Genomic DNA, 20,175 nt, shown 5'->3' on the forward strand with positions numbered 1-20,175 from the left:
TTATTTGATTGGTTTGTAATGTAATATTTATTTTTGTACTCATTGAATTATCGAGAAGTTAGTAATCTCTGTTGGAAAAATAGCATTAAAATGACATTTTAAGTGATTATTTTGTAGTACAATTATCAGTGGGATTCACTTCTGATTTGGGTCGGGTCAAATTGGATTCGAGTTCTTCGTAGGGAGACGAAGAGATTGATATATTGTACGCTCAAAACGGATAATGGGTGAATGAGATATTGATTCTCAAAGTAGATCCATTTAAGTTGGAAAAATGAAGAGAAAAAGCTTGGAGGAAGCTTTTGTCCCACATTGGTTTGGGAAAAAGGATTTGTTCCACTATTTATATAAGAGTTCTTTTAAGGCTTATTGAATTGTATAGTATAGAGACTTTCTCCAGCGTGAAGGATGATTGTAAATCAAATCCCAAATTGGGATCAAAAGGGCAATTTTAAATTGAAAGATTTTCCTCTCTTGAAAACACTGCTCCTACTTATTTCTTGCATCCTGTGTAAGGAAAAAGAGTTTACACGACTCGTACTTACCACTCTTCTTCATCTCCTTTCTTCACCGGTTTTGGAATTATGATTTTAAGCAATAAATCCTTACTTTGTTTCCTTTTGGTTGGAATTATAATCTAAGAATTATAAATTCCATTTCGATTGATATATATATATGTGTGTGTGTGGTTGCAATGTAAGAACTATGATGAATATAAATGCAATTTCATAAGGGAAAAATGACCTTTTTAGTCAATTAATTATGATAGATGGGTAAAATGAGTTCCTTAATTATAATTAGTATATCTTATTTAGTTCCTAAATAGTGTCTATGTTTGTCTTTCACCTCAAGTATGTTAAAACCTAGCGTGGACAGAAGATCAAATATGAAAAAAAGTTTACATTAAATTATATAGAAGACAAATAATATATATATATATATTACATTAATACGTAGAAATTGTTACAACTTTATCTATAACAAATTATATTCAAATGGGCATGACTGAGAAGTGGGACATTGTGGAGAAAATGAGCTAACTTCTACAATTTTCGCACCTCATCAAAAACTTTTCAAGTGTTATATCTTTAGAAGCTTGTCATTATTTACCATGATTTTGACAACTAGTATTTTGGCTCTCTAATGTTCCATGGCATATGATTATGATCCCACCATTAAAATCTTCACAATACTTGAACTCAACACACCAAGAACCCATATGGATCTAGTTCAATAATGCAAACGTGATAATTCACACAATAACAAAACTTCCAATAGTTAACATAAGAGAATAAGTTTCATTGAGTGGTGCATACATTATTAGTGTATGTTACGTGAGAAGTTGAAGATATTTCCCCATTGTTACGTACAATAAAATGAGGATGATGAAAGAATTGTGTTTTTGGATATCGGATTTATGTTGGCCGTTGTTAGACATGATCATTGCAAAAATAGTGGTTAAGGATTGTTGGTGAAAAGTTATTGGTTCGCATAAGATTGGCGCTCTGCCATGTACTTGTGTAATTACCAAACTTCTAGACACTAAAGTCCTGAACTCATACAAATCCAATCGCATTCATGGACATGGATGGGCAAATCAACACACTCAAGAGACAAAATAAACACAATAAAAAATATATGGCTCGAGTTAGGGATATCACATTCTAGATGCTACAAAAGCCTATAGAATTATGAAGAACAAATAACCAATGGATCAAGATGGAATGAACGAAGGAATCATAACCTAAATGCCACTTTCTTGGTCAATCAAACAATGATTAGAACAAGGGATTGTTCCACTTTCGTGATGCTTCAACTCAAAGTTCTTCAAGCTCACAAAACATCAATGCCCCCACTATTCTCTTATTTTCATATAGAGAAATTAGGTTGTGAAAAGAAGCGACTTGAGTTCTTCAACCAATTTTCGTGGTGGCAGTGAACTCTCAAAATACAAGCTAGTGAATGTTACCTACCAAACATTAACAATATTCAATCGCAAATATTTCACAAACATTTGAACCCTAAATTCAAGTTCTACCCATCATGCAATAAAAATTTTTGGTATCTATATGGATAATACAACCATTACTCAAGTCCATAAACTAATTACACACATATTAAACATAAACATAATAACAACACAAAAATAAAGCATAAATAACATCAAAGAAAGATATATAAAGAAGTAGAAACTTATCTACTAAAATGGAAGAACAATATTGAAATGTTAGAATCTAAGCTTCAAAAAAATGGTAAGGAACCTAAATCTAAACTTAATCAAACACTAAAATAGGAAAAGAAATGAAGGAGAGTAGCTAGAATTTGAGACATTTCATATTCAATCATATACTTATCTTGACATGTGTTTTTAGAGAAACAAATAAAATTTCAAATTTAATTTTACACCAAGATTAGATTTTAACGAGTACTTGAAGCAATGGATTAAAATAATCACTACACAACCAACTCAAAAACCAAGTAAGATTATCTTTAGCTTACATGAGCTTAACTCAATGGTTCATTAAACAATATTTAGAAGAAGAGATAAATGTAAAATGTTCAAACTTCGGCAATGTCAATGTGGGGATTATGTTCAAAGTAGATAAATTCCTTGTGTGCACCAACATTTGATCATGTCTGCTGAGTCACCGAGTCACCATAATTTATATTTTTTAAAATGTTATGTCGGGTCGGAGCGTGGAAGAAGAAGTAAGATTATCTTTATACTTAAAAGGATTGCATTTACCATTACGGTACAGTTAAGGAACTAAAAATAACCGTTCCAGTGTCGACGATTCGAAAAGTTTGACTTTTGATAATATGGGTGTGATCTGCACATGCCACATGGCAACTTGTACACACAACCTGAGCTTTTCATAAGTACGCTCCATCGTCCTTAAACACCAAACGCGTCTTCTTTTTTTCTCTTTCGTTTTCCGTCTCTCGTACTTGCTGCGAAAAACAAAAAAAATGTCAGGATATCCCAATCCAAATTCTCACGGCTACGGTTACAGCGCTCCGCCGCCGTCTCAGCCGTACAGCGTTCCGCCGCCGTCCCAGTCGTACAGCGTTCCACCGCCGTCCCAGGCGTACTCATCAGCTCCCTACGGCGTTCCACCGCCATCTTCCGCATACGGGGCCCCACCACCGGGCCAATCTCCTTACGCGCCCGTAGCCTCTCCGTACTCGGCTCCCTCGGCCCCCTACGCGTCCGATCCCACCAAGCCCCCGAAGGAGAACAAACCCCAATCCTCTGGCCATTATGGCGGTGGCTACCCCACCGCTCCCCCTTCGGCGCCGTACGGCAGTGCCCCCTTTGGTTCTCACGTCCCCTCCTCTTTCCCGCCCGGCACCGATCCGAACGTGGTGGCTTGCTTTCAGATGGCCGATCAGGATGGAAGCGGCATGATCGACGATAAGGAGCTGCAAGGGGCGCTTTCCTCGTATAATCATCAGAGCTTTAGCATGAGGACAGTTCATCTTCTCATGTATCTGTTCACGAACACCAACACCCGTAAAATTGGTAATTATCTGCAGTATTGTTCAGATTTTTCATATGCATATACTCATAGACCTAGACCTAGTGTTCATTCATGTGATCCGTGTCTCGGTGTCTTTGATTATTTGCCCCAATTCAACATCTTTTTTGTTATGGAAAATATACATTACAAAATTAAAAACCTAAACAACTCGACGGGTTAGCTCAATTGGTTCGACAGATTGCCCAGCAATGGGGCATTGGATTAGTATCTATCTGTGCTTCATATGTACTGTATTTATATGGATTATACTCCATAACAACTACCATGGAGAGAAGGGGAAAGCCAAAAGAGTTAATTGGTTGGTTTTGAGGCATCTTGCTTGATTATGAGGCAATTAGTGACATTTTAGTACTGGAGTAGTGTATGATGCAAAATGCTTGTGCAACTGAGTTTTGGTGATGAAGAAATTGCTGGCTAATTATCATGTTTAATCATGTGTTACCTGGTCTATATGGAGTTGTTGGAACTTTGTATTTTAGTAAAAATTATGCCATTAATTATATAACCAAGGACCCACCAAATGTAGATAAGTTAAGATATACAGATTAGTTAATTGATGTTTTCTAAGTGCTTGTTTACAGCACTATAATAAGTCAATAAGTGGCACATCTTAAAACACATTAATCATCTAAAAATGTTTTGGGTTGTGTCTGCCGTTCATGGAATGTGTTGAAAACGTTATGTAGTTGTTGTCTCACCGAGAAGGCAATAACTGATGAAGTCTTTTGGTTAGGAATTGCTGCCAATTTGGCTTTGTGTATAATGATTTGGAAACTAGCTTTTGGAATACTTGTGTATATGTAACATTGTAACAAACTAGTTGTGAAAATGAGTTAAATGACATGCTTTGTAATATATTCCTTGGGATACTTCGTTGATCACCTGCAAAATTAGTGTTATGCATTGGACCAATTCATTAACAGTTTAAAATGTTTCAATGTCCCGAAAGCCATATCAAATGTAATCTGGAGTAGTATCCAAAACACTTGGTCTTCAAGCTTGTACTTGCTTATCTTTTACTGATGCACTAAATTTAAGTTACTTTGTGTGAATGAAAAACAAAGATAAAACACTATTTAAAGGGTGAAGGAAACAATCAGTGTCTGATATACTGTTCTAAGGAGCATAGGCACACAGTATACAAAGGAAATTGGAATGGGAGATCATTCTCTCTCTTTCGGAGTCTAGTCTTTGATTAAATAACTCTTTGAGTCTTTTTCTATTTCATGCACAATGTCGATTTACTGTTGACTTTTGGAACAGGTCCAAAAGAATTTACTGCAGTCTTCTACAGTCTACAAAACTGGAGGGTGAGTTGATTGTTGATGGAGATATGAAGATATCGTCTACTCCTTAACCCCTCCCCTTTGTTTTTTCTTGATTATGGTTGACTAATGCTTCATGCCATGTTTAGGCAATTTTTGAGAGATTTGACAGGGATCGGAGTGGCAAAATTGATACTACAGAATTAAGGGAGGCCCTCTTGAGCTTGGGATTTGCAGTATCACCTGCAGTTTTAGAGTTGTTGGTGACCAAATTTGATAAAACCGGTGGACATAACAAGGCCATTGAATACGATAATTTCATCGAGTATGCTTCCTTAGTCCTTACTCACGCATTATCCATCGTTTATAATTTGCATCCAAAGTATATTTTCTTCACTCATTAGTGCCCTTGTGTTACTTTTTCTCATACTTTTGTGTTTGAATGCAGGTGCTGCCTCACAGTGAAGGTAAGCCAAGCCACATCTTGATTCTTTTTCCAGAGCGCTTAGCTTTCTCATAGGCAATGATGCATGGAAACGTTCAAGAAAACGATCCTATGTTTTCCTGTGTCTCGTTCCATATATGTTTCCGTGCTACCTAGCTGCTCGTAGGTTCAATTGTATTGAAATTAATTTCGATTGGGTCCAACTTGGTGTTGTTGATGTGCAGGGGCTGACCGAGAAATTTAAGGATAAGGACACTGGGTATACTGGTTCAGCAACTTTCACCTATGAAGCTTTCATGTTGACAGTTCTGCCTTTCCTGATTGCATAGAGATGAGATGTGTACATGAGTTGAGTATGGTTTGTTTGATAGAAGCCTGCAGCAGCTTCCATTTAAATGGTTTAATTTTCGTATTATGCAATCTTTCATTTTCATTAGTTGTATTTTGCTTAGTAGTAACGTTGGAGGTAATCTTGTATTGTGTCATGTTTCCTACTTGCACTTCTCTCCTTTCAATTTACACTATATTTCTTCTTGAATAAACTCTCATCAGCTTCATATACAGTTTTTTGAGTGAGCCTATCCTCCATAAGTGAGCATTTACTCTTGCACCACATCTTAGTTTTTTAAAACCTAAAATCTTTATTTGCATTATAGGGTTATACATAATGTAATCATTCCAATTTCACTTTAGTACCAAATATGCAAAATATTTTTACCAAAATTCATTAATATTACAAGTATTTGATTCCTATGTACAAACCAAACACATCTTAAATGTACTTCCAAAGAGTATTACTCCCGCTACATGTACATATTCAAGTATAACGCGCCAGGCTAAGCGTTTGCTGTACACAAAACGCGCACAATAGCTCCCTTGTTCCATTTATCTCTGTTCCCTTGGGACCCACAAAATTTTTTTTTACTTGCAGAGTTGCAGGAGATCAAAATGCATTCTCTCACATTTTTCTCTATCATCCATTTCATCATGGATCTCACAAGAACCAAGAAAAATCCACTAGTGTGGATGCTCTATTCCATTTAAATAGGAAAATACTACATGAACTCCATCTCTTACTTTTAAGTTCTACTTCTTACAAATTTTGGATAAAGACACTTATCAATATGATGAAATCATAGAGTAAAAATGAGAGAGTAAAGGTAAAACTCATTCTTCTGCCACGTCACTGGCTAGTAAACGGCCACGTCCGCTTGAGCGTAGACTATGATGACACACCAAAACACTTTTCTTAGTTTCTAGTCCCGTCTAACCGCTTAAAAATAGAACAAAGTGTGCGGCAAGGCACTGAAATTGCCCAACCCGGTTTCTTCAAGGTAATCGCTGATTAACGGGAATTCTTTTCCACTTCATATGTTACAGTCTGTATGGCAAGAATTCGTATGACATAATGGTTTTTGTTTTTATTATTATTATTTTTAATGTAGTTTTTGCTTATTTACATAAACAAAAAATGGTATCTTCAGTGTATTTTCTTGGGCTATATTGCTTAATACTGATGCACGGTTGAAAGATTGGATGCTGTCATGTAGCTGAAAAGTGTCAAAATGAAGAAAGTTGAGAAAATAGAAGTCTTTTTGGGCATATGCGTTTCCTGGGTTATTTTATCAAACATATTGGCTACAGAAAGGGATGATGCAATTGATTATGAAATTCTTGACATAAAAAAGGACAAGATGAGGTTATGGAAGGTGCTGAAATCAGCAAGTTTTGTTTTTGGAGAGTGTTTATTGTATGGTTGGCCTTTCAAAATAGTTTAGTGATTGGCTGATTGCTGAGCTGATGGGAAATTGTTTCTTCTTTGCCACCTAATGGAAATGGTTCTTGGCTATGCAAATGGTCACTGTTCTCAGCAGAATTAGGGTTGCTCAAAGAGTTACAAGTAGGTTTAATGGAGTCACTTTGATTACACAGGGAACCTGCTTCCTTTGAACATTAATAATTAAGAATATATAGATATTATTCAAAACTGCCATCACAAATGACAGAGGACTATATGATCTTGTAAATTTTTGCATCCATCAAACATGATGTTACAATGAGTTCTAGTAGGATTTTTTTTTTATACCCAATTGACTCTACCTTATAATAAATATATGTGTTGAAAAGTTCATTATTATGAGATGTTCCGAATAGCAGTGAATTTCTAGATGTGTCTTGAATTCTATTTCTAGAGAACGGTGAACGCCATTGATTTGAATTCTTATATATAATGAATATTAGTACTGAATAGCATTTGGACTCTGGACTTCTAGATATGGTACTTGGAGTATGTATTTCTCCTCTTGGCGTTTGTGAAATTCAACATGTTTTTTTGGGATTTGTATGAGAAGAAGAAGTTAGAGAAGTGGTTGGATTGATATAAAATTGGTATTGGTTGCTTGAGAACCATTTTTCCTTGATTAACTCCTACACCATATAAGTGCAGATGCCCTTTGAAGATATCCCTCATTTCACCTGGAAATTGGGATTCTTTTCCCTTCTTTATATATATATATATATATATATATATATATATATATATATATGGATTTTGTTAATAATGCTCTGTGGCCTCGGTTCTTTCTTAGGTTTGTTGAAGATTCTGATTTCTGGTATTGCCACTCGGTTAAGATAGCCAGTACAGTTTTGTGCTAGACCATGACTGACTATAAATCACCTGGAAGTTTCCAAGGTACTAATGCTAGTAACCCTCATTGATCATATCCTATCCCTTCATTTCCTTCTGTTGACAGTAGCTGGGTAGTTGAGTTCTTGAAAATGGTTTAATGACAAAAAAGTGAATAAATGAGAATTTCCTGTTATGTAAAGCATGCTGAACTATTGATCTTTGTCCTTGAACTGGAATTTGTTGAATGCATCAGATAAAGTGGAGGGCAGTGCGGAAAAAGGGATAGATGAATCTGTGCACGATTTACATGTAATGAATGGTCAAAAGAAGCACCGAGATTCAGAGGAAGGCAATCACAGAACCCACAAAGCTGACCCCCAAGGTGGTGAGAATGTAGCTCGTGCTCCTGGCGAGGTAAATATGGAAGCTGAAATTACTCCCGATGATGTTATGCGGGCAGGAGGGTTTGGAGCTAGAGACGATATTGGTAGTTTCCTTCCTACAGCAGTTGACACCACTGACTTTGAAGCTTCTCTGCGTGATGCTCGAGGCTATGAAGAGCCACAAGAAGGCGTCTGCAGACCTGGCCTTGGCTGGACAGACGAAGTGGCTAAGAAATGAACACATTTCTGCTGCAGCATCAAGTGGAGTTTCTAAACCCACTTCGTTTTTTCCTGCCCTTTTATACTCACAGTTCTCTTCCCGATATATATATGTAGTGTTTCACTGACAGACTGACAGAACAATTGCTTTTGAACAGCATCCCATATTTTATTAGAGTAATTCAAGTCTCCTTGTTTGTGAAATCTGGGTTACGTTACTCCCTTTCTTTTGTGTTTTTATCTTCTTTGTCAACAAGTATTGTGAAAATTTCATTCTCCCAGTGATCTGAAAACCCATTTCTCTTGCAGAAAGTTGGAGAAAACTTCAATCTCAGACTCACAACAAACAAGAGAAATTTTGGTTTGCTGCCATTTTTATAAAAACCATATAGGTACAAGAATTGACAATAAGAAATTCATTCACTTGTCTACTCTTTTCAGCATTATCACTATTCTTGTATGCTAAAAGATCTGTGTACTAAGTTATTCATTCATTCATAATTGTTGTTGAAAGGTTACTCTTCTGAAAATTCTCTGGCCAGGAGCCAAGATAGCCAAAGGGTCATAAAGCGATTTCCTTGTGACAAAAACCTCCCACTGGCTGTCAAAATGGGCTTTCCACTCCTCCCTAGTGCTGTAATGGGGCAAGTATTGTTTCATCCCAATGTTTGCCCTTTTGCAGAAATCTAAAATTCTTCGGTTCTGTGAAAGTATGTGTTGCAGGCCATCTTTCCCAGTAGATGATGGCATTGCAGAGGTTAAGAATGCTACCATGTAGAAAACATTCTCCTTAGGAGTAACCAAGGATGTCCCCTTTCTCCACCTGAAGAAACACAAGGAAATTGAATTATATATGGTCATATACCAGAAAACTATGTAGGAGCTGAGGTATGTAGTTTAAGTTTAAGGATTAATACTTAGATTTATCCACAGGGTAGATGAGAATGGGGCCATTGCTGGTGTCTGTGAGAATGTTCCCAAAAACCTCTTTAGCAAAGACATGAATCTTGGACTTTGGAATGAGAAGATTCAGCCATGGATGAGGGACTTCCCACAGCCCTTTTTCTCTGAGTTTCATCTCTGAGATGTGCACCCTATCCAGAAAATCCACATAAGAAACTTCCGAAAGGAACAGCGTGGATCTAATGTAGCTCAGCTTCGACAAAAGTGTGTCGATTTTCTGCAGAGTAGAACAGCAGACTCCAAGGATTAGACATAACTGAAGCTTAAACTGATAGTGAAACTGCCACCACATTTATTATTTATATATATTTCGCTCAACAGACACCCCGTTTAAGGCTAACATGAACTTATAACATCTACCTGATCCAAGAAACCAGAATCTTCTGGGTTGAAGTACTTGGCAACCTCTAAGCAGAAAAGTGTTTTGCCTTCAGAACTGAACTGGCTGGCTTGAACAGGGTCTTTAGGATTGAAAGTAGACCTCCAGTTATTAACCAGACCGGTTCTGTTGATTATCACAAACCCTTCAATGTAATCAAAAGTATCCTCAGATGAAATGAGGTTTTCTTGGTCACTGGTGAATGTGGCAAAGTCTGAATACAGAACTCTGATCCACTTAACCTGCACTCAACACAGCAGTTGGTTAACTGTCAGCGGTATCTTTCTTAGTTTTACTGGACAGTAATTTACAGTTAAGTGGAGGTGTACAAAAGTTACCATCTTGGGTGCTGGTTCAAGGGCAACTCTTGCTCTGGTGATGACACCAAATTGTCCTAGTCCTCCAAGTACTGCGTTGAACAGGTCAGTGTTCTGCTCCTCTGAACATGCCATTATTTCTCCTCTACCTAAGAGAAGTTTGTCATCATCATTTGTTAATAAAGCATGTGTCGAGTGTGACATTTGACATGGACTGTAGTGAATAATTTTTCACATCTACCTCTAAATCCCCCTCCCTCCCCCTCCACACACACCCACCCCCTCCCCCTCCACACACACCAACCCCAAACAAGAAAGTAAATAGAAGGGGACAACCCCAGTCAAGTTGGTCTGTTGACTTGATAACCACAGGTTACAAGTTCGACTTCCAATAAGAGCAGCCTATTTGTTTTCTTGGTTTGAGCTGGTCAGTTATGGACAATCTAAATTGGTTTACCCCCTTGTGGTCCTTTGCCAGTTAGGGTCACAAGGCTGGATTTATCCAATGCACATCCTCGGTTGCGGGATCTTGAACGTGTAATTTTAGGATGCTTGTAGTTTAATAGCATGAACGGGTAACTTTAGGTAGAATATCACGGGTTTAATCCTAACATATCGAATAAAAAAATGGCTGTGTAGAATTTGTGGGAAGTGATTGCTGCTAACAAAAGTAACTTGTGCTGCAAACTCTGTTGAGTGCAGCCCACAATGTGAGCACTTCATAATTGACTTTTTGGTGTTGGGAAAATGCATCACTTTCTTGAAATAAAAAAAGCAAGGGACCGGACCTAACCACCCTAGTAATTTTGTGGAATCACATGTTTTATGTGTATATGTTTTTTTTTAGGCAATATGTTGTGATCTGGGCCAGTGAGCATATGAGCATATATACCTGTGACAACCTCAAGTTGATAAACGTTGTTGATCTGAGGTCCATGCCGGAATGCCTGGCCGCTGATTCCGGCATTAGACAGAGTGCCGCCAATGGTGAGGTGAAGATAATCCGTCCAAGATTTCGGGGTGAGGCCATGTTTAAGGCTTTCATGCAGGAGGTTTATCCAAAGCTCCCCGGCAGAAACATCAACGTAGGGGTTTCTTCCTCCTGTCTGGAAACGCAACCTTGGCTCGCCACGCAGCGATTCCATGTTGATCACCACTCCATTGTGAGCCTGCGCCTGGCCTTGCAGGGAGTGGGCGTGGCCTCTGGCGGCCACAGTCAGCTCCGAGCTGCCACGCATCTCGAAAACATGTTTGATCATGGCAGAGATGTCAGAGACAGATTTTGGATACAGCACTGCAGATGGGAGGAAATGGTGAGTGTTCCCAAAGTCTTTGGCTGCATGGTCAATGTTGTCAAAGCTAAGAGAGCCCTCCAGTTTTAGGGTAGTTGAAGGGACATGGGGGGTGGCAAAAGGGTAGGTAGAACAAAGGTTGATTTGGTTGATGCTGCAACTGGCTAATATGACTATTATGAATCTGAGGAGCATGGTGTTTTGTTTCAGGCTGTGTGAGTTCATTCTCTCCAGAAAGGGTTTGGGATTTTCTTGCTTTTTTCCTTGGGTGGAAATGGAGAGGTTAGTGTAGAATGGCCTCACAAAAATGAAGGGTGTTGAGGAGAATATAAAGGGGGGAGAGAGTTGAGTGTCACTATCAATGCCACTTAATGCACCAATTGCATACCTGGACTTTAGTTACTATCTGTAACTTGGTGCTGTTTTAGGGATGTATACATACTTGAAAAGATTGCACTCTAATTCTCACGGTCCCATCCGTCTCGTCTCTACCACTACCTTGAGTTTTGGAGGAAGAGGTAAATAAAGAAATCAAATGCTGCATTTCGATTTTGAAGGTTTTGGTCCTTGTCTTGGAGCTTTGGTAGATCTATCGGAGATAAATCGAGGAATCAAATTCGACACTATGTGGATGTTAGAGAAGTAGAGTTATCAATTCTTTTTAGATTGATCAACTAGTTAAAGTATTTGATTTGCGAAAAAATCTATGGTTGCTATTTGAAAATACTCTCTGGGTGAAACTCGTCTTGCAACCCTAGTCCGCAAAGATCACAAGAAGACAAATTAACTTAGGTTGCCTTCTTAAATTAAGAAAAATTAGTAAATAATTTCTATGGGGTATTAGGAGTTGAACTTGAAACCTTTCGATGATCAAGTCAATTGTTTCGTGACGCTCATCTGTTAGACCACCTTGGTTGAAGTTGTCAGCAACAAGTTAAAATTTGTCTCGATAATGAATATATACACACTTGAGATCTGTTTTTTTTTTTTTTGGAAAGGCACTTGAGATTTGTTGGTTGTGAATAAGTAGATATAATATGACGTCATCTTCTCGTACGACCGTGCAGATTGTACCATTAGGTATGTATAATCACAAAATATTTAGAATGCACTAGGGTGAAATGTACAAATACCCATAAAAACGCACAACCTTGGAAGTGCAGTCATGCACCAATTAGCAAAGTTGAAAAAATCGCTAGGCGCCTGGGGATCGCCTAGAGTGCCTGGCGCCTAGAATGCCTAGACGGGCGCCTAGCGCCTAGGCTCGATTTTTGCAACACTGCCAATTAGGTATGCATAAAAGCACTACAACGTGTTTAGAAATGGCACCCGGGTGAAATGTACAAATGTACCACAAAAATGTATCATACCCTAGTGCATTTATAAACATGTTGTGGTATATTTTTACATATCTAATGATAAATGGCCGTACATCCGTATGGGAACCAGACCATAAATAAATAAATGGCGCACCTTAAGAAGGAAAACAACGCACCTTAAGAAGGTAAACCACGCACCTATAACTTTAGACTGATGCACCTTAAGACGGAAAACAACGCACATTAAGAAGTAAAACAACGCACCTTAAGAAGGAAAACCACGCATCTAAAACCTTATTATTAGGCTGACGCACGTTAAGTTTGAACAACTGACACACCTTAAGCACACAAACCACACACCTTAAGAAGGGAAATCACGCACCTTAAGAAAGAAAATCACGCACCTAAAGTTTTAAACTAATGCACCTTAAACATACATCACAAAAATCACGCACTTTAAACACAAAAATCACGCACCTTAAAAAGGAAAACCATGCACCTAAAGTTTTAGGCCGACGCACCTTAAGTTTCAACTTTCAACAACTGACGCACTTTAAACACACAAACGGCGCACTTTAAGAAATAAAATTACGCACCTAAAATTTTAGATTGACGCACTTACATTTTCAACAACTTACACACCTTAAGCACACAGCACAAAAACTACTCATTTTAAGCACAAAAACTACACACATTAAATTTAACCTAGATGCAAAAATTACCAAATTGTCACCAGTATGCTTATTTTCTCACTAGGTAAATGCTGGCTATGGGGTTCGAACCCATGCGCACTTATGTGCAGAAGATCTTAAGTCTTCCCCCTTAACTTCTCAGGCAAACCAGCAATTGCTTTCAAATTGTATTTATTATATTCTACATCTTTAAAAAGTTGTTTCCGCCAACTAAATGGGCACTAGAGTATCTTTTACTACATTGAATAGTATATCGATTAACATTTCATCTGAATCATTCCAAGTGCCTTTCCGATAGGATGCGAGTCATTAAGCATTAAAATGATGCACCTTAAACACAAAAACAAAGCACCTTAAGAACACAAATCATGCACCTAAAGTTTTAAAACATAAACCACGCACCTAAAGTTTTAAAATTACGCACCTTAAGTTTCAACAACTGATGCACCTTAAACATACAAATCACGTACCTTAAGAAGGAAAATCACGCACCTAAAGCTTCAACGTTCCTTGGCCCCTTGCAGTTGGCTATCGACAACCATGAATCGGTCGCTCGGCCTCACGATACCTAGGGCTGTAAATGAGCCGAGCTCCAGCTCGAGTAGGCTCGAGTTCGAACTCGATAAAAATATGGTGGCTTGAGCTCGAGCGAGCCTTAAAATTAAAGCTCAAGTGTGAAGAATTTTCGAATTTATTAATTTGATTTGTATTCCCTATACGTGTAAGAGAGCTTCTATGTTATACAATTCAACTTCTTTTTTAAAAGGCTCTTGTATATATTGTGGTGCAAATCCACTTCCCAAATCAATGTGGGACAAGCGCTTTTTACAAAGCCTCCCCACCTTCATTTTCCAATTCAAATATATATACTTTGAGAATCCATTTCTCATTTACCATAATCCGTTTTGAGCGTACAATATATCGATTTTTTCGTCTCACTACGAAAAGTGCAAATCCAATTTGACCCAATTCAAATCAGAAGAGAATTCACATATATTTGTATAAAAAATAGTCACTTACATGTTATTTTATACTAAAAATTCCAACAAGATCAACATTTTGGAGTTTCAAGAGAGTACGTGGTAGTGTAGTAGTCACACTAAAGGGCAGATGTTTAACCCCCGTCTATTTTTAGTTTTGTACTTCCCCTTCACTTCCAACCGCCTTCTAGGCTGGTATTTTCGTGCAAATTTAGTACAAGTCGGTCCGACCACCTGTCTGTTCATATTTGGTGAAACCATGACTTCATTTTCATGTAATCTTATTCTTTTGACGACGGGAAAAATGCACAACTATTCTTTTGACATGCACAACTTAGATGCCATGTTCAATGCACCCTAACCTTTTGCTTAGTCAATTCCATCTTTTCGTGACAGTTTCTGTGTTTAAATGCCCCAATAATTTTGTCACTTCAAAGAATTTCTATGCAAGCAATTTAATTAGTTTCTCGGTGGTAGATTGTGGACGATAACACATGACTGTATGCGAGTTTTTACCAATATGGTGTATAGTGGACTCCTTGTGGGCATTGGTTCTCTCACCAAATGGGCCATGTGCTTTACTCCTCCACTATCTTGTGGGGCGGGAGAATTTCATTTTTTTTTTCATAAAATATATAGTATCTTCATCATTCTGGGATTAATTTGAATTTAATTCACTTTGGGTCAGACTAATTTGGATTCAATTTAGTTACTCTCTAGTCTCTACTATCATGTGGGTGCGAGATAATTTTACCATTTGTGTGCAAGGTTTATTTATTTTTTTTCATACAACATGTTATATCTTCGTCATTCCGAGACTAGTTTAGATTCAATTTATTTCGGATCAGGCTAATTTGGATTCAATTAAGTTCGGGTCACACGCCTGACACAAACTCTAACACTAGTTGAATCTTCGATTTTGCATTAGCCGCTGGCTTACCAACGAGTTCTCGATCCCTTGACAAGCACAATGGGAGAGATGAAGTATTATTATTAGGAAATTTCCGTTCTCACACCTATGAATGCTTTTGGTTGATGTTTTTTGATGTGTCATACTCAAATAATATTATATCTTTTTGGTATTGCATGCTTCCACTAAAAATGTTGAATTCTGTTTGGTGGGTTTTAATTAGTTTGTTACTTGAGAGAGCTGAGCGCAAGAGCTGGGACGGCCCCTACAATGGTTCCATCCTGTTAGGTTTAAGTGTGAGACTGATAATGGAGGAGGGTGGAGTGAGTACGTCAGATGAGATCACTAGTAGTGGTCCTCTCTGCTTATCACTCTACCTCTTGAGCTCCGATTAGTTTACAGTCAAATTATTGTCGGAGCTGATTGTATATATTCCGAATTAGTCATGTGATAGATGGCTGAATAATGGTGGTGGATCTAACTATATATGGTACTCTAAAAGTTGAGTAAAACTCGTAGCCACTACTCAGTATTCGAGAGTGTACATTGATAAATCCTACTCTAATCGGGTGTTTGGTTGGAAGGAAGGAATTAAGGGGGAAAGGAATTGTAATTCGGTGAGAAAGAATAAGGTGAGAATAAAGTAGGAATTCAAATTACGTTGTTTGGTAGGGAGAAATAGAATTATTAGAATTGAGAAGGAAATAAATAGTATAAAGATTAAAATACCCTTGCGTAATAATAATAGTAATAACAACTAAGGGTAGTAATGTCATTTCATATGTTTTTCCTTTTTTCAAATTCATTGAATTGCAACAATTCAACAAAAGGAGGGAATTGCAATTCCCTCCAACCAAATAATGTAATTGAGGCATCCACTGAACTGCAATTCAACTACAGCTAAATTACAGTGAACCAAACGCGCTGTAAGATCTTAGCTAGCAAAACGATCACAATGGGATAAACCAGCTTAGGTTGTTCATAACTTACCAACTCAAACCAAGAAGATCAATAGACCGCTTCTATTAAGAGTTGAACTTGGAACCTTGTGGTTACCAAACCAACTTTTTTTTTGAAATATGGCGTACCAATATATTAATTCAAAAATTGAATGATAGAGTCAGGAGGGATTAAATCCCAGTACATAGAATGATCCTGGTCATGGGCTAATCTAGCTAGAGTATGCGCATGTAAATTTAAAGTTCTTGGAATAAAACTAAGCGAACAATTAACGAAACTACTAATAGCTATCCTGCACTGCTCAACTAGAATTCCAACATAAGATAAGTTCGGTGTCGTTACTGCATGAACCGCATTCTTTAAGACAAGACAATCCGTAAGAATATCCACCTCGTTCTCGTTTCGGTCTTTAAGCCAGGACAAGGCTTCCTTGCATGCTAGTGTTTCTGCCATAAGAGGAGTTAAACACCCCGGGAGTTTTCCGCTTGCCGCTGCTTTGAACAAACCATTCGGATCGAGCAAGACCGCCCCATAGGTTGCATTTCCCGTTCCCGGATCGTATCCGGCGTCGACGTAGCACGCCGTCCGCCCGGCTGCCACTGTCCGCACCCCGCCGGCCGGTGCCGCCGCTGGGCGAGAATGAAGTGCCGTGTAGCTCGCCTCCCCCGCAGCTGCACGGCGCCACACCACCTCCGGTCTCCGTACCGCATGGTCCCAGACCGCCTCGTTTCTGGCCCTCCATAAAAAATAGAGGACCCCCACAACGCGTCTGACCTGTTCGCCTGTGAGCATATCCATAACAGTCATAAGCCAGTTCGGGAAAGATGTTGAAAAAATATTCATAATAGGCAATCCCGAAATATTCCATACGGCTCTAGAATATTCACATAAAACTAATGAGTGCATAACATTCTCATTTGTAAGACCACACAACATGCATGTTGGGTTCACATCTACCCTCTTTATAATCAAATTTGTTGTGGTTGGGAGTATATCACACACCGCTCTCCATAAAAAAGTTTTCCACTTGGGGGGGACTTTCAACTTCCACAATGTAATCCATTTATCAAATTCTCCCAAGGTGTGACTAAATTCTCCCATTAGACGCCTATAAGCATCCTTTACAGTGTAGCAACCATTCGCATCATTATGCCAATACCATGTGTCTTTATAGTCTGGGCTCACAGGTATTCTCAATATACGATCCACATCCTCTGGTTCAAATAAATCTGTTAAAATATGGGGGTCCCATGTTTTTGTTTGCTGATCTATTAAACCTGCAACAACTGCATCCCTTAATGGTTCAGGCATTACTATTTGAACCAATGGACTAGGATTATCCTGCAACCACGGATGACCCCATATCAAAGTCTCCTGGCCATTTCCAATTCTCCTGCGGACGTGGGCAATAACAAAATCATGAGCAGCCATAATACTTCGCCAACAAAAGCTGGGATTATTTCCCACCGTTGCATCAACAAAAGAAGTTTTTGGAAAATATCTTGCTTTATATATTCGTGCTGCCAGAGATCCTGGATTCGTTAAGAAACGCCATGCCTGTTTACCCAACATTGCCAGATTAAAATTCCTCAGGTCTTTAAACCCCAATCCACCAAACTTCTTAGGAATACACAATTTATTCCATGCTTTCCAGTGGATTCCTCTGTCTGGCCCTTTCCCCCACCAATACCTATTCATGGCCCTTTGTATCGACTCGCAAACTGATTCAGGGAGCAAAAAAACACTCATTGAAAATGTAGGCATAGACTGAGCCACACTTTTCAAAAGCACCTCTTTGCCAGCCTGTGATAACAATTTCTTGTTCCACGAGAAAACTCTCTGTCTGATTTTATCTTCTATATAAGAGAAAACAGCCCTTTTATTTCTCCCTATAAAAGAGGGTAATCCCAGATATTTTCCAAAGTTTCTTGCCTGTTCCACGCCCAGACATTCGGCCACCTCCTCTCTCATCTGTTCCACAGTATTCTTACTATAGCATATATTAGATTTATGATAGTTTACCAACTGACCAGATAACTCCCCATACCTTTCCAAACACTGCTTAACCACCATAGCTTCCTGGACATTTGCTTTAAAGAACAACAAACTATCATCAGCAAAAAATAGGTGTGATATTGGGGGGGCTCCCCTAGCCACTCTACAACCGTGAATAGATCCTACTGCCTGTTCTTTCTGCAAAAGCATGGATAAACCTTCAGCACAAATAATAAATAAGAAAGGTGAAAGTGGATCTCCCTGCCTGAGACCCCTTGTTGGTTGCACCTGACCTCCACTCTCGCCATTGATCATCACACTGTATGATACAGGTTACCAAACCAACTTAGTTGTAGTTGTCCCAAAAAATGCTGCATTTTGAATGCATGTCGAGAATGTTGGACTTAATTAACATTCTAAAAATGTTATTTTCTTATACTTGTATAACAATTAATGTCACATTTTAAACACGGTAGGATATGATGCTGAATTTGGCACTTTAGGCCTCCACCACTGAACATGTCTATATTAGTCATCTTGGTGATTGAAGAGTGGCCAGGCCATTTGCCCCACCATACAAATATTCTCTTTCCATATTTGCATTCTGACTTTTAATTTATTCTTTTTCTATTCTAGTATATATACATGCACAAGAAGCTGCCAACTCTGCCATGTGTAGGGGCCTGGGGACTAAGCTTTGTGCTTGAGCAGAACACAGGAAGAAAAGTGGTTAGGGGCAATTGGACATGAATATATGGCAAGTTTGAATTGTAAAAACACTACTTAGAAGATAAAGCTAAACCTATGACTCCTAGATTGGCCTTTAAGGTTTAGGGTCTCAGGATTATTATTGCATTGGCCATTGGGACAACTCTATACTAATTTGAGTAATTTCCGCTTCCAAACATAAGTTTGAACCTCAAATTTAAGGACTCTAAACTCAACGTCTTGTCCTGATCAGTTGGATGAGAGAATGTAAATTGCTGTCTTAACGAGATAACTAGGGTCTGAGTACTTGATTTTTACTCTAAAGCTTGAGATTGTCTTTCATTGAAAATTTGAACTCGAATAGTTTCTAGGTTATTACTAAATTCCTCCCTCCAACCATGGTATTATCATGGGAATTATTAATCCATTTTAATTTCTTTCTGTTTCTTCAGCATTGGATCGGAATGCCACCCTATTTGGTTTACCACTCACTCTGCAAAAACTATTATTCTATTGTATGCATGTTTTAGTGCATCTCCCATTATTCAATTAGCTAGTAATAAAGAAAAAATGCTTCCTTTTATTCACGTTTTCTAACTTCGATTAATTATATCATCAACCTTATGAACTAAATTGTACACTTATGTACAAAGAGCCCAACACAAGCACACATCCAATGTTCGTAGCAGCATTCAAACCCTCATCCTAGTACAGGAAGTAAGTCATGAGCCTCATAAACTAAATTGCACACTTTTGCGCATAAGAAGTCAACACAAACCTAAGTCCTCAATATTCATGGCAAAATTATTCGAACTCTCACCCTGCCTGCCGCCAAAATCAAGTCATGAGCCTCATAAACTAAATTGTACACTTTTGCACACAAGAAACCAAACCCAAGTCCTCAATATTCGTGGCAGAATTCGTACCCTCACCCTGATGCCGAAAGCAAGTTATGAGCCTCATAAACAAAAGTGTACACTTTTGCACACAAGATATACCCAATCCAAACTTAAGCCCCCAATGTTCATTGCAGATTCTCACCTTGTTGCTGGAAGCAAGTCCTAAGCCTCATGAACTAAACTGTACGTTTTTGCGCACAAGAAGTCCAACCCAAACCCAAGTCCTCAATGTTCGTGGTGAAATTTGAACCCTCACACTACCGCCGAAAGCAAGTCAT

The 20,175-nt window shown here is 38.4% G+C and overlaps 4 protein-coding genes across 4 annotated transcripts; 2 read left to right on the top strand and 2 right to left on the bottom strand.

Annotated features, from left to right (window-relative positions):
• The first annotated feature begins 2,893 nt into the window (after positions 1-2,893).
• On the top strand, positions 2,894-5,813 carry LOC109182231 (probable calcium-binding protein CML49). Its single transcript, XM_019332342.1, has 5 exons — positions 2,894-3,523; positions 4,806-4,852; positions 4,957-5,132; positions 5,256-5,274; positions 5,477-5,813. Exons 1-5 carry the CDS (start codon positions 2,971-2,973, stop codon positions 5,579-5,581), a joined length of 900 nt encoding a protein of 299 aa, XP_019187887.1. The 5' UTR covers positions 2,894-2,970; the 3' UTR covers positions 5,582-5,813.
• A 625-nt stretch (positions 5,814-6,438) lies between these two features.
• On the top strand, positions 6,439-8,687 carry LOC109180887. The gene is made up of 3 exons (XM_019330592.1): positions 6,439-6,586; positions 7,841-7,944; positions 8,135-8,687. Exons 2-3 carry the CDS (start codon positions 7,911-7,913, stop codon positions 8,500-8,502), a joined length of 402 nt encoding a protein of 133 aa, XP_019186137.1. The 5' UTR covers positions 6,439-6,586; positions 7,841-7,910; the 3' UTR covers positions 8,503-8,687.
• A 141-nt stretch (positions 8,688-8,828) lies between these two features.
• LOC109180886 (cytokinin dehydrogenase 1) lies at positions 8,829-11,879 on the bottom strand. The gene is made up of 5 exons (XM_019330591.1): positions 11,035-11,879; positions 10,164-10,291; positions 9,807-10,067; positions 9,401-9,663; positions 8,829-9,306 (listed from the first exon to the last, which is right to left on the bottom strand). The coding sequence occupies exons 1-5, from the start codon at positions 11,657-11,659 to the stop codon at positions 8,979-8,981; spliced, it is 1,605 nt and encodes a 534-aa protein (XP_019186136.1). The 5' UTR covers positions 11,660-11,879; the 3' UTR covers positions 8,829-8,978.
• Positions 11,880-16,430: 4,551 nt separating this feature from the next.
• LOC109181137 lies at positions 16,431-18,605 on the bottom strand. The gene has a single exon (XM_019330893.1). It carries the CDS (start codon positions 18,603-18,605, stop codon positions 16,431-16,433), a length of 2,175 nt encoding a protein of 724 aa, XP_019186438.1.
• Between the last annotated feature and the right edge of the window lie 1,570 nt (positions 18,606-20,175).

The sequence above is a fragment of the Ipomoea nil genome, unplaced genomic scaffold, assembly GCF_001879475.1.
Source record: "Ipomoea nil cultivar Tokyo-kokei standard unplaced genomic scaffold, Asagao_1.1 scaffold1043, whole genome shotgun sequence".
NCBI classification, from domain to species: domain Eukaryota; kingdom Viridiplantae; phylum Streptophyta; class Magnoliopsida; order Solanales; family Convolvulaceae; genus Ipomoea; species Ipomoea nil.